The sequence below is a fragment of the Phallusia mammillata genome, chromosome 3 (genome assembly GCF_965637545.1).
Source record: "Phallusia mammillata chromosome 3, kaPhaMamm4.hap1.1, whole genome shotgun sequence".
Lineage (NCBI taxonomy): Eukaryota > Metazoa > Chordata > Ascidiacea > Phlebobranchia > Ascidiidae > Phallusia > Phallusia mammillata.
The window spans coordinates 18,510,443-18,524,417 of record NC_137254.1 but is presented as its reverse complement, the minus strand read 5'-3'; the positions used below and the strand labels follow the sequence as shown (position 1 = coordinate 18,524,417).

General features: G+C 36.5%; 2 protein-coding genes across 2 annotated transcripts; one reads left to right on the top strand and one right to left on the bottom strand.

Annotated features, from left to right (window-relative positions):
• Window positions 1-882: 882 nt before the first annotated feature.
• Window positions 883-2,807, top strand: LOC145219781 (collagen alpha-1(XII) chain-like). Its single transcript, XM_080087092.1, has 5 exons — window positions 883-1,057; window positions 1,127-1,229; window positions 1,753-1,907; window positions 1,976-2,142; window positions 2,547-2,807. The coding sequence occupies exons 1-5, from the start codon at window positions 883-885 to the stop codon at window positions 2,742-2,744; spliced, it is 798 nt and encodes a 265-aa protein (XP_079943218.1). The 3' UTR covers window positions 2,745-2,807.
• A 1,951-nt stretch (window positions 2,808-4,758) lies between these two features.
• Window positions 4,759-9,551, bottom strand: LOC145219780 (protein NLRC5-like). The gene is made up of 6 exons (XM_080087090.1): window positions 9,384-9,551; window positions 9,027-9,328; window positions 6,255-7,926; window positions 5,769-5,930; window positions 5,418-5,579; window positions 4,759-4,923 (listed from the first exon to the last, which is right to left on the bottom strand). The coding sequence occupies exons 1-6, from the start codon at window positions 9,549-9,551 to the stop codon at window positions 4,759-4,761; spliced, it is 2,631 nt and encodes an 876-aa protein (XP_079943216.1).
• Window positions 9,552-13,975: the final 4,424 nt, after the last annotated feature.

The window sequence follows — 13,975 nt, the reverse complement described above, 5'->3', positions numbered from 1 at the left end:
AAATAGTTAGGAAGTTATTTTTTCAAATAATAAGTTTTTAACGTTTTGAATATAGTGTTACGATGCTAGTTATGTTCTTAACGCACTGCAGATGCAAGTAAAGCATGGAAGGCCCGATATAATGATCCCTCATATCGATCTTGCCATAGTTTCTTTGGTGTTTTAAATTTTACTATTCTTTTTTGTCAAACTCTTTCATTACCTTTTGAAGCATTGAAATGTATGACGTGTCAGGGATCGACAAGTTTTGAAGACTGCGATGTGAACGGACGAATTAAAGAATGCATGCCAAACCAAGTGGGACACACATTTTACATTATGTCGTTCGAACAATCGTTCATATATTTGATTGTTAAAAAATACTATTTTTCTTTTTGTTATGCCTAATTAATTTCATATTTCATTCAGGACTTTTGCGAAACCGTTGTAAGGCGCATCTATAAAGATCATCAGCTGATTTTCAAACAGTGCAAAGAAAACAATGCTTGCAGAGAAAATCAGTTACAGGTAAAACCTAACCCGATACACAAAATACTTTGACACCAATTTGATAAACGACTGGTTTCAGAACACAAGGTTATCTGGCAGATCAACACAATGCAATTCGGATCAAATCAATTCGTTCTGTACTTGTTGTTGTGACAGATATGTGTAACATCGCTGTTCCGAATTGTCACCCATCTATTGTCCAACCGTTGTATAGTATTTTATTACTTTTTGAATTAAACTTTAGGCACAGATTAACTAAATTGTAAGAAATGAGAATAAATACAACCAGCAAGCACGGAAGAAAATTTCGCAGGTCAAACTTCGGATCTAGGGTATTATTGCAATAAGAAATTTTTATAACGGATGTTAAACAATGTAGATAATGCGTGTTCAATGCAACCTTCATTGTTTCCCCACGGAGAAGTCACTTGTTTTAACGACAACAAACCAGGTTCGGTTTGTCAGTATCAGTGTTCAGATGTGGATTATTTCGTTCATCCAGTTGGTCATGAAAAAAACGTTTGCAGGAAAAATGGAACATGGATGTATGAGACACCATGTTGTGGAAGTAAATATTTGAAAATCATCTTGTATATATTCGAATGGTAAAAATTTAGTAACTTTATGTGATAAACAGGAAACTGTCCTCCGTATATGGTGTACGATTTCGTCGACCTAATTGACGTTTCAATACCAGGTGGTCTCAAAAGAATTGTGTCTGTTTTCCAAGGATTATTAAGGTAAGTAGCCCACCCAAATTAAACTAAAAAAAACAGAAATTTATAAAAGCTTTACGGTAAACTATTACCAATTGCAATGCGATTTACGTATTGTTCTTTATGTACCAGATGTTCAAAGCACGCATTACCACAAATGATAACGAAAACGGATGTGAAATCTCGTGGAATAAAATAAAATCAAAATAATAATTTCGCCGTCGTTTTTTATTTAATAAGCGGCAACCTAGTGTTTGAAACTTGCTAGATTTGCATCTGTTCTTATTTCATTTACACCAGTGAGCAATTGTACTGCATGTTAACTAATACAGCTGAACGGTCTTAATTTAGATCTTTTCACAAGCCTATTTTTCGAATCACTTTTATCAGTGAACTGCTTTCGGACGAGTAAAAGTATATTTGCGTTAAGATCGGGAATGTAGATCGGAATCTTGTGATAAGTTTTGAAAGTTCTTACTGCTTTGTAGTATCATATAGTTGGTCCATACTTCGTCGCGGTTTTAATATTATTTGTAATTGTTCCTAGCGCTGAAGTTTTAGCAGAGGATGCAGTAAAAGGTTCATTTGTCTTTTTTGATGAGAAACCGATCGACTCAAGCGTGGTAAAATTTAACGAATACGGAGCAAATGAAAGTCGATTTCTTGCGCTTTTGCGACAAAGAGCGGTTATAAAAGAAAAAGGTAGGTACAAAATGTATAGTGCAATACAACATTAACAAAAAATGACTTCCAAATATTGTACTACCTAGGAACCGTAAACATCGGTGCAGCCATCAAATATGCACTTGACCATCTTTTGAAGCCCGAGGCTGGAATGAGAGCTAAAGTGAAAAAGATTTTGGCGATTTTTACTGCTTCTGCATCGGATGATGATGCTGTTGGACCGGCTAATGAGGCACGACGGCTTGGTTACGGGGTAAATTTTCAGTCTTACGTGCCACAAGGCGAGTCAGCTTGCCATATAGCAATTAAAAGTGGGATTTTTAAGATTCTGTGGTCTTCGATCGCACATATTTGTTTACTAATTTGAATCAAAGTTTAATGTGTAAAACAGTGTGTGGACAGATTTTGTAATCTTGATTAACGTAACGTTTGCCCTGCTCCTCCTTAAGTTTGAAATTGCCTTGATCTACTCACAATCACGTAAATAATTTCCATTTAGTTGATGCAAGTAGACTCAATTTAAAATACAAAAAACGTTGTATTGTTTTGGTGCAAACATTTATTATGCAAGTCACTTGCAAGGCAAGTTTTTAAAAAAATAATTAAATATTATGTTTCTTCAATAGGTATAACTTACATACATCAGCATTCTTCTAGGTAATGGTCTTATACATGGGGAAAGAAATAAGCAACTGGGAGAGGAAGCAGTTTATACAAATTGCAGAAAAGGAGGACTTTGTTTTCTACTACGACCACGTCTCAGGAAATTTCGGAGCTGACGCTTGGCAATTTCTTAAAGATAATTTTTGTTCACATCCCTGTGATCACGTGCTACACGAACACGATCAGACATAAACCTTGATTGTCGTATTGTGCACATTCTTCTGTTTACGTCTGATCATGCCGTTTAGTAGGAAGAATGGTAAAATTGCAAGTCGTCAATAAACACACTCCTTTGGTGAATTTTCTTAACTTGGTGATTTTCTTAAACTATGGAGTCACATTGATGTCTCATTGTGTAATGTGTTCCCTTTTTTGTTTTCTTGAAAATGTACATTATAAGTTATACGCTGTTTTGGATATCTGTTAGAAAGATTCGTTTTGGGATTTAGCAGTGCTAGCTAACTATTTTTACCTCTCCATGTGCAAAATTAACCAGACACAGAACACAAAGATGGCAACCGGGTTTCATTGGCAAATTTCATTTTGAAACTTCAAAAACATTTGGAAAAAGTATGTTTTCGTTGGAGTTAAGTCCACTTAATGATCCGTTCACCTACATGGCGTGCTCAATGGCCATCACTCAAAGCACGTTTCAGTTGGACTATGCAAGTAAGCTTAAATTAAATTTATGCTACTATTACATCAGGCGGTGTATTTCAAGTTTTCTGCAACAATGTATATACACATGCTCAGTGTGTTTACTCCAACGTGGGTAACACAATCCAACGCATGATTTGGTGGAGTCAAAATGTCAAGCTTGTTTGTGCTATATTTTAACCGTTTTCTGTTTTTATTTTTGTAGTACTGTTACCTAAGTCATAACCTTTTTTGTTGTATGGTCGATAAGTGGCAACCGCCTGCCTATTGTCAGGTTATTAAAGATGTATGCTTATTTTCATTGTTTTGAAATGTATGATGTGTCAGTGATTGACAAATTATGAAGCGGAATGGAAACCAAACCAACAGTATTATTTCCTAAGCGAAATTTTAATTTTATAAGTTTTCGTAACCCTAGGCTATATTAAAGAAACCCTTTAAAAAATAAAGGTTTACATGGGAATAACAGCTAATAGTTTTGAGCGAAAGCAATTCATTAAGATTGCGAGAAGAGAAAATTTTGTTTATTATTAAGAAAATTTTGGGGCAAGTTGGCATTTTTTAAATGTTAATTTTTGTTTGAAATTTAAGTTAATTATTGTTTGAAGATTATGTACAATTGTTTATTTGCACGCATCAAAACTTCCCAAGAATTTACATGTGTGTGACGATTATAAGCGCACAATAAATTGAGACGCTGGTTATAAACAAAAAACAATCCATCTGCCTCTACACTAAAATTAGAAAGTTCCGAATATAATTGTTGTTTTGATTTTTTTATACAGATTAGTATCATAGTTTTGCAACTTTTTATTGTAAGTTTAGCTAGCTTAGTTTCTTGTTTAGTGTGGTCAGTGTCGTACGTTTCTTGTAAATCGCTATTAGCACAATCTGTGCAAAAACATCCATTTTTGTTAAGAGGCAGTCTGAAACATTATAAACGTAGTAAGTGCTTTGTTGTTTATTCTTCTTTAAGAAATACCAGCATAGACTTCGAACTTTGGGACGGTAGCGACGTGCTTGTGCAAGGGATCTTTAATATGACATTATGACCCAAACAGTACAAGAATAAGGGCAAAAACACACACAAAAAAGGAGGTATTGATTTTGACAATCGCCCAAGATTGAAACTTAAAGCTGGAAACACTACAGCATCGTCAGTATCTACGAACACCCAAAAAGATTAGTAAAAAGTAAATGAAAACAGTTTGCGTAAAAACCTGCTAATAAAAGCGTAAAATAGATTATTCAAAAGCTTTACTCAAGATGCAGCGGCAACCAACGCACCGAGTGAACCACTACCACAATAAACAAGTTTTACAATTACGCCAAGATTTTTACAATTACGAACCTATGGTTTCCAACGTCTGGCTTAGACAACAACGAAAAAAAGAGACGATATTGGTAAGGAGCAAGAGGGTGGAAAATAGTGACATGTTCTCATCGGACGTTCAAGCAACGATTAGTGCCATCATAAGTGATGAGTTGTGTCAGTGATGTACACTCTGGTTGTTGAGACCACAACAACGTCTAGTTTAAATTGTTGGATTTAGAGCTGAACCTTTCCCCGCGACTTCGATGTGATGAGATTCCTACCCACTGCGGTAAAGTTATGGGATCCTACTTTCAACAAATTGATGTTGTGGACACATCTTGCCAGTGACTTGGCAGTTTCATCTGACAACCAATATCCAGTAAGATAAAGGAATTCCATCTGAAAAAATCATGAAAGGTTTAAAGATGAAGATCATGAAAGGTTTAAAGATGAAGTGGAGAGAAACACAAAAAGTGCTGGTCTGGAAATAATGCGAAATTGGTATGCAGAACTGTGATTTTCCACGAAACTAAAAACCGCAAACTTTACGTCGCGTTGTCTGTCCATTTCTTTACTGCATTATAAGTAAATGTCGCTTGACTGTGACGCTGAAGAGTATTCGTTACCGAAGTATTTTTTTAATAGAGCAAAATGTTTTCCATGTTATGTGATATAGTAAAAACAGTAGAATTAAACTATTTAATAAGAAATATTTTCACAAAAAAAAAATCCAACAAGAGATTATTTCTTGATCTATTAGTTGGCTCTGCGCAGTTATAACAGTTTTACCGGTGTATGTATTCTTCATCCAACATGTACCAAAGGCAATCAATCCATTGAAAAGCAAAAATATCCTAAGCGGTTATGTTGACATTTTACTTCAAAGTATATACCGGCGTGGTTAGACTTTCTACTCCAGTGCAGAGCTTTTCTACGCCTTCACTTCCAAATCCACAATCCTGCAGAAAAAGCTCCCTAATATGTCTTACGCAATGAGCCAAGGATGCTGCGCCAGAGTTGCCGATCTTGTTTTGGGAGAGATCCAGACATTTGAGCTGATTTTAAAGAAATAAATGATAACATTTGTTTTACGCAGACATACACAGGTTGTCAACGCGTTTTTTATCCTTACTTTATGCTTATATTTTCACAACGTAAACACACTATACCTTATATCACTTTAAATACATGGATCCATTATGTTAACAAGTGCGTTTTGACAAAACGCAAACTAAGTTTTTTACCGGTTTTGTAAGCTTTTTTACTCCATCGCAGAGGATGTCGGTGCCCTCACTTCTGATCTCACACTTGCACAGCAACAGCTCTTCAATATTATAGACACATCGAGCCAGTAAAGATGTGCCAGTATTGCCGATCTTGTTGCCGGATAGGTCAAGTTGTTGCAGCTGGTTTAAATGCAACAAATAAATCATTACATATCACTAAGGGTAAATATTTTTGTGATTGAAACTACAGACAGATCCGGGAATAAAACAACGTCACATCTATTAAATTAAGGTCGGATGTGGTGACTTTATTTAAATTGACAGTCGACAAACGCGTATTAACTTTTTGGGTTTGCAAGATCTTTCCCACAAACAAATCTAAATGATATGGACCTTTTTAAGCTTAATTGTTGCGAGTGAAAAAAACATAGGTGCAAATTGGCTGTTAAACCAACTTACCTAAAACTATTTCTATCAGTAACTATAAATGTGTAAATTACATACCGGTGTCGCTCTGTGTTGAATCACGAATGTAAGATTTTCGATGTCAACAAGAATCAAAGATGAATTGCGAAGTCTGAGCTTTTTGGGGAGTAGAGAGGCCACACATGAAACAATTTCCGGGTCGTTTGTTTCATGAGCCCAGTTGCAAACACGCATGATTTCCTGGTTGTTGAGTTTTTTCTTGGACTTAAGAAATTTTGAAAGACAAGTTTTCTTTTGTTTCCAATCGTCAATGGAACTCGCAAGAATAAGCGGCTCGAGTTGCTGGAAAACTAAAGGATCCGCGATTCCGAAAACAAACTTGGAAACAACTTCCCATCTGTCGTCATCAAGTTGTTTGTGGACTAGCTCAAACTCGTCAAGAGGCATGATTAGCATCAGGTAGAACGCCGCAAAAAACTCTTGCCAGATGAGGTGAGAGAAATATCGCACTTTATGCCCGTCCAGTATAGTCAGCTTAAGATTTCCGTGCTTTGTGACTGACGTGTTCGTAAATGAACTGGCAGTGGATGCACTGATACCTGCTTTCTTGAAAGCCCTCACTTTAAATATGATCTCCATTTCTTGAAATCCATTCCAGGCCAATTTCGATAATTTGTCCAGCTCACCTTGGTCTTTGACATGATTTGTCATCAGATATTGAAGACAAGTAAAAGCAAGGACTCGTGTGAGTGAAACAAACTGAATATCTCCATCATAGTTCATCAGGTAATTAAGGGTCAATATGTAATTGACAGGAACATAGCAGTATGCAAATACATTGCGATTTTGTACCAACTTTTTTCGTATAGGCTCGTATTTATTTCCACATATCTGGTGTCCGAGTTCATCTTGAGCTGTTTGATTCAATCCGAGAATTTGAACAATAAACCTAGGTCGGTATGAAGGGTGAAGCTTGTAGAGGGGAGCTGGTCGTGAGGTAAAAATCTTTCGAGCACGTGGCAGCAAGTTTCCACCAGCTAAATGCTTAAGATAGTTTTCCGCTTTGGACTTCGAATATAATAAAGGTTTGGGAACTTCCGTTGAAAAAGATTTAAAAGCTGCCTCGTCCAATCCGTCAAAAATAAGCACAACATTCGGATCACTGCAAATTTCATTATGGATACTTTTTTCTTGCTTCAATGAATAGTCGTTTTCAATCGACATGGTGAAGAGAAGAAACTGAAGAAGCGTCATCTCAGTTGTAAAATCGATGCGCCTGATTACAATGTAGAAGAAAAAAGAAGTCTCTCCGAACAAATGCCCACCTAATCCTTGCTTGGCCCACTTTTTGGCTGTGGTGGTTTTTCCTATGCCCGCTTGCCCAACCACACCAACCACATTTCCATGCTTCTGTATGTAATCTTGCCTCGCATTCACTTCAACCGCTGTAAACTTATGTTCTGCTTCTTGTTGCGCCTTCTCTTTTGCACGAGTAAACATTTCTTCACATGTGATGTCACTTTCTGGTCTTTCGTAAGCTTTTACAAGTTCCTCTCTTTTGCGATAGTGTCCGGCTCCTTGAAATTCATCATCAATTTGCTGTGGTTTGCTGACTTTGGAAAGTTCGACAGGAATTATTGGTCGCTCTGCAAAATCTGCTAACGACGATTCTTCACTGGCAATCTCCCGCGTTCTTTGTTTGAGCAAAGACATCAATGACAACGAAGACTGGTGGCCCTTATTCTTGTCTCTGTATGGAAAAAAATAGTGTCAAAAATGGTGGCATAGAAAATATAGCCACTACATATGTATTATTATCTATTATAAACGTTTTATTCCTTTTAACACAACATTTAATATTCTGTTTGAAGTTTGATAGATTCTAAAGGACGGATAAAGTAAAAAGTGGGACTATAGGGTGAACCACAAAAAATAATCACCTTAAAATAGCATATTCTATAAACTGTCCAGATTTCATTAAATTCGAACATTGTTAAAAAAGAAAACATTTTGCTGCCTAGTGGGGTGTTTAAAGAGACTGCAAGAAGAAAGATAACAACCAACACCTAACATACCACTGCTGACCTAGTTTAAAAATTTCAACCATTTCAGATGTTTGTCGGGTAAGGCTCCACACGACAACACAACATTCGACACATTAAAATGACATATTTGAAACTTGACCGATTTTCATTCAACTCCAACATTGCTTTAAAATCATTACACGATCCATTTTGGGGTCTAACCGGGTTTGTACAGAAAGAAACGCAATAACTGACAATTAAAAAACTGTCGTTTTTTGCAAATTATTTACCCATTTTAGGGTTCTGATTGGGTACGTGAGGGTATTCTACTCCTAAAATAATGAAATACCAAACTACAGTTCTGCAAAATTTATTCACATTGGCCACTGTTTATTATTTTGATTACTTGGGAGTTTTTTGGGCAATGCTGCTGACATCATAAGGTTGTTAACTACCCGTAACGTCATACGGTTGTTAACCACCCGCCAACTGCAAAAGTTGTCATCATTTAATGCAGTTAGATCACTAACCAAGTACGTATGTTAGGTTGCCTTTGTAAAACTACACGACAGGAACCTTGCTTTTGTGATGGCAAGCAGCATATAAAACGCGCTAGGGGTTAAAGGGATAGCCGCTGAAGCCATGAAGTCAAACGAAACAAATGCCACATGTATTATGAAAACGAAAAACACAGGGTAATGAAGATGTGTCCCTTTCAAGTAAGAAGCCGATATGTAGTAACTAGCAAGTAGCAACCCATCCCTATAACTAGCAACCCATCCCTATTACGAGCAAACTATGTAAAGGTAACCAATAGAAAAAACACCTTTGCGTGTCAGACGTACGACGGCTGGTTTCGACAATCTTTGGTTGTGTTTGGTGCTGAATTGCCTGATCATCAACAAAGTCCTCCCTCTGTGCGGATAAAGTAGGTGCAGCAATGAGTTTAGGTGAAGTTTGTTCATCGTTGGCATGTGAAGAGCTCAACTGAGCTAAGCAGTGAGGTGATTCGTATGTTTGATGTACTGTTACATGCTGTGTAATGTATTTCTGATAAACTGGAGCGTTGTAAACTGGTCCAGTTGTGTGAATGTTTGTGTCTCCTATTTGAGGTGCTTGTTCGCTTTCCTACAGATAAATCAGTTATTAGAATAAAGATATTTTTTCACAATAACAGTCTTACCAGATTGAAAACCAAATTTTTGTCATCCACACCCGCCAAGTGTTGATTCGAATTTGCCTGAGGTACTACTTCCCTCAAGTCATGGGCTGGACATGGTTGGGAAACAACGTCATTCGGCGTTTCGGTTGGGTTTAATTGGGATTCGGCATTACTCGGTTGTAGGGTCATACTAGGCTTGATGGGTCAATTTTTTGTTTCAGCTGTGTTCCAAATAATTTTACACCTCACGGCAAATTGTTTTTGTTTTCGATAAAAAATAATATTGTAAGAGTGACCCTAATATCTGGAAAAAGACCGTAAAAATAAAGCGGCTCCAAACAAATCAAATGATAAAATTGTATCAGCACTTTCCTGCAAAACGTAGTTTAGATATTTTTCAAAAAATCAGATTTATGTGACAAAATGTTTTGTCTCTTTTCTGCGGAAGAAAATATGATGTAACAGAAAAAGGACGCAAACATACAGATTATTGACAAAAGTGTAAACAAATCTGACAAAATGTTTGTTTCTTTTCAAATATGATGTAGTAGAAAGAGCAAGTAAACATCGCCCTGAAAAAAATCAATCACACAATTATGTCGTATCAGGGCGATAATACTATCCATTTTGCCAAGGTAAAATCTGAAGGTAGTAAATAAAGGTCATGTTATCCAGTTTTGGGTAATATGCTTTCGAAGATCGTTGGATTTAATTTATTCACATCGAAGAATCTGGTGAGATGAATATATTCATACTGGGATCAGCCCTGAAGCGTCGATGCAGACCAGCGTTCACAGCATACAGTACTCGATAAATCATAGTACGCCAGTCCTATAAATAAAGGATTTTTCTGGCCTGTGCCTTGCCATATGGTAATGCTTGTGAGACCGACAGATTCACTTCAACGCCTTCAGAAGACCTGGCGTTCTGTGAAGAATCTGGCGTGTACTGTAGATGATTTCTGTAGCTAAATTCAAAGTACAGCACGACGAAAATATCAAAAATTGATAACAAATAAGTAATCAGCAACAAACAAGACAGTTTAAATTTTAGGATCGGTAAATTTCCCTATACTATTTTCTATTAGTTACCTAAATTGGATTTTGATACCCCCAACACAGAGAACTGTAAGACAGCATAACGCATAATGATACGAAAATGTGTGCATTTTTACTGAAGTCAAGCATATTGTCGCAAACTATTCCAGAAAATAAATTATTATTAGTACCTTGGTGCCCCTTGATTCACCCATACAAATTAAAACGATGTTTTACGTGATCGTGTCAAAATCCGCTATAAGTTTGCGAAAATCGTCACACTACCTCATGAGTTGATATATGTTGATAGAAAGGTTGTTTTGTACTCCTTTTTTAATTACCAAGTTTGGCGTCCCTGAAAGCATATTAGCCGAGCTCATATGTTTCTAAGCTATAAAGTGGAACATTACCTAACTTATTACAGTTTCCAAACGATGTCGTTGCTTTTCTTATTATTTAGTTTTCAATAAGATGCGTTTTTCCAAGTGGTATAGTTTTCCTGGGGATTTAATGGTTGGTCAAACTTTTCTAAGGTAGAAAGTATATGGAAAACAATACGTAGTTATTTGAGTAAAAACAAATTCCCTCCATTTCTGGTATCTATCTTTGACATAACAAATAGATAACGTATGTAAGGGGAAATTTTGCTTGCGTGACAAGGCTTGTTCACGCTGGGTTTGGTCGCCAGCAGACCGTAAAGTGTTTTGCACAGCAGTAAACTACAAAGCGCCAACGCCGAATACAACCACGGCTGAATTAGGTTAGAAAATAGACCGAATAATTCCAAACGGCTGAATTAGGTTAGAAAATAGACCGAATAATTCCAAATAATGAAAAGGCATATTAGCAAAAAACTTTTCAAAATTATTCAAAAAAGCACTCTATTGTACGTAGCCTATACAAAGAATTTGGTTACGTTCAATATTTAAATTACTGCCTTTATGAGCTGCATCCAAATCCAGGCATCTGTGCAAGGTTTCCTATTTTGTGAAGCCATTCCAGAGAATTGGCCTGGAAGAACAAAGGGTGTACAAATAACATATCGCTTAATTACGTATTTTGCCGCCTACAAAAGTGACGTTTTTACATAAGAAATGATTGCCTTGCTCAAACAATCAAATCCCACATATCACTATGAACAAAATTGCTTCTGTTTTGTAACTAATGAATAAATTCGTATTTTGACAAAAAACATGCAGTTCAAAAAAAATCAACTCGGAACAAATGCGAACAAATATTTGATGCTAAAAAGGCAACGAAAGACTAATTCTTCGCACAATTCAAATACATCGGCTTAGGAAACAGCAGAGCGTAAAAAAGCTTACAGCGTGGAAAAGTACTTGACAAAACCCCAACAGTGCATCATGAGGCGAAATTGGCACAAACGAGATCGCAATACTTTACCTAACTATCATGAAAAAGCAACAACCAATATAGTTGAGCAAGAAATCAAAATAATGTGTATTATTCCAGTTATATGTTACTGAAAATTCTGGCTACACGTTGCTAGCCCACATACCAAAGCCGACTTTTTCAGGTGAGAAAATACGCTTTTACAGGTATTGAAACACGGTCATCATATTAACATACAACCACATCATATTAACATACAACCACATACGGTCGTTTTATGTCTACTTTGGATGGCAATGGACCATGAATAGGTTACAGGACGAAAAGTACCAAGCGAAACGAAATCGATTCAGTATTATCATGCGAAGTGCGTTTACATGTTTTGGTACACACCAGGGGTAAGCAAATACCGGAGCTCAAGAGAGTTGTTCTATTAGTTTTGTTTAGTCCACTTACAGCAAAACAAATCTATGAATTCCTGATAATCTGTGTTATAACAAGTAGTAAATCAATTTGCTTTTCACAAACGTACGATACTTTTAAATATATTTATCTGGAATGAAATACGACAAGCAACTGTGTAAAAGCGAGTTTAGCATTTTTAGACCAGAATTTTTTCTCCGAAACTGACGTTGTCAATGACTACCGTTCTAAATCTTTGATGTAAAATGAGGGATAATCAATGATTGTTGAGGGCTAAACAACAAAATTTTTTGATTTAAAAAAACGATGAGAAACCGACATCCGTACACACTGAAACATAATACAACGCCTAGCTGGTTGGTCGCAGCCTATAAAAGTTGGGGTATTTTAAAAAAGAAACTTCTCAAACAATCTCGACCCACACACACATTAGAAAAGAAATTGCTTGTGTTTTGTAACCGATGAATTAATTCGTTTTTTTGACAACACACATGTAGATCGAAAAACCCGGCTCGGTACAAACGCGAAAATATGTCAGGTGCTAAAAAAGTCAACTAAAGGTCTCTCCGAACATTTTAATTACATCGGATTTGTAACAGATTGGGGGAAACAGCAGAGCGTAAAAAAGAATGCAGCGTGAAAAAGTACTGGTCAAAGCCCCAATTGTGCACTGTGAGGCGAAATTGTCTCACACGAGTTCACAATACTTTTCCTACTTCTTTGTGATAAAAAGGCAAAACCCAATCCAGAGCAAGTAATCGAAATGTTGTAAGTAGTATTCAAGTTATGCATGTAAATAATTTTTTAAATGCAAACTTTTTAACTGAACCCTGTTTTCCGCGATATTTTACGTCCAACTTCCCCACCAAATATTGAATATTGATTATGCACTGTTGTATTGTGGCACTCGCAACTCCTCAGGAATAGCTTTTGTTCGTATGCAATTTATCTATCATATCCTGATACTTTGACAGCAATTAGACGCTTTGGGATAACCTGCTGATACCGCTAAAAAGAATCTAAAGCCTCGTGCAAAACCATCTGGAGTTATCGACATTTGACAAAACAAACATAACAATGTAGCGTGTAAACGCTGCAAAGATTCAACCAAGCATGTAAAAACTAACCAGTCAATATCCAAATTTTATTGATTGAACTTAAATGGTCAGTGTAGGTGTGTTTGAGTTAAGGTATGGTTCTCTATGTCAATGAGGATTAAAGAGGAACTGCGAAAGCTGAAATAAAGAGGTCACAATCTCGGTATGGTTGGTTTCTGGCACAAGCGCGCATAAGGTTTCATTTAGTCTTGGTCGGGCAACTTATAAACATCCACAAGGTATGTACATAAACTAAAATTTTACCCACACCTGATGTCAAGCTTCAGAGAGCAAATACTTTATGCCTACTTTGGTAGGCAGTAGACCATAAACAAGTTACAAAGTGGAAAAGTACCAAGCCAAACCAAATCATCTCATAATTATCCTGCAATTTAAATGCGTCTCCATGTTTCGGTACAAACCAGGGGTTAGCAAATACCGGAGCTGGAGATTATTGATGCCGCAGTTTGCACAGAAACACTACAGTATGATGGCTTGACATCAACAACAATGTAGGTATTATTGAGCCAATATTAGATAAGAACCTTGCCTTACACCAAAACAAATCTGCGTTCCTCGTAATCTGTGTTATAACAAGCAGTAAATAAATTTGCTTTAACAAACTTACGATACTTTATGAGATATTTATCTCGAATGAAATGCGATAAGCAAATGCGTAAAAGCGAATTTAGCATTTCTAGTC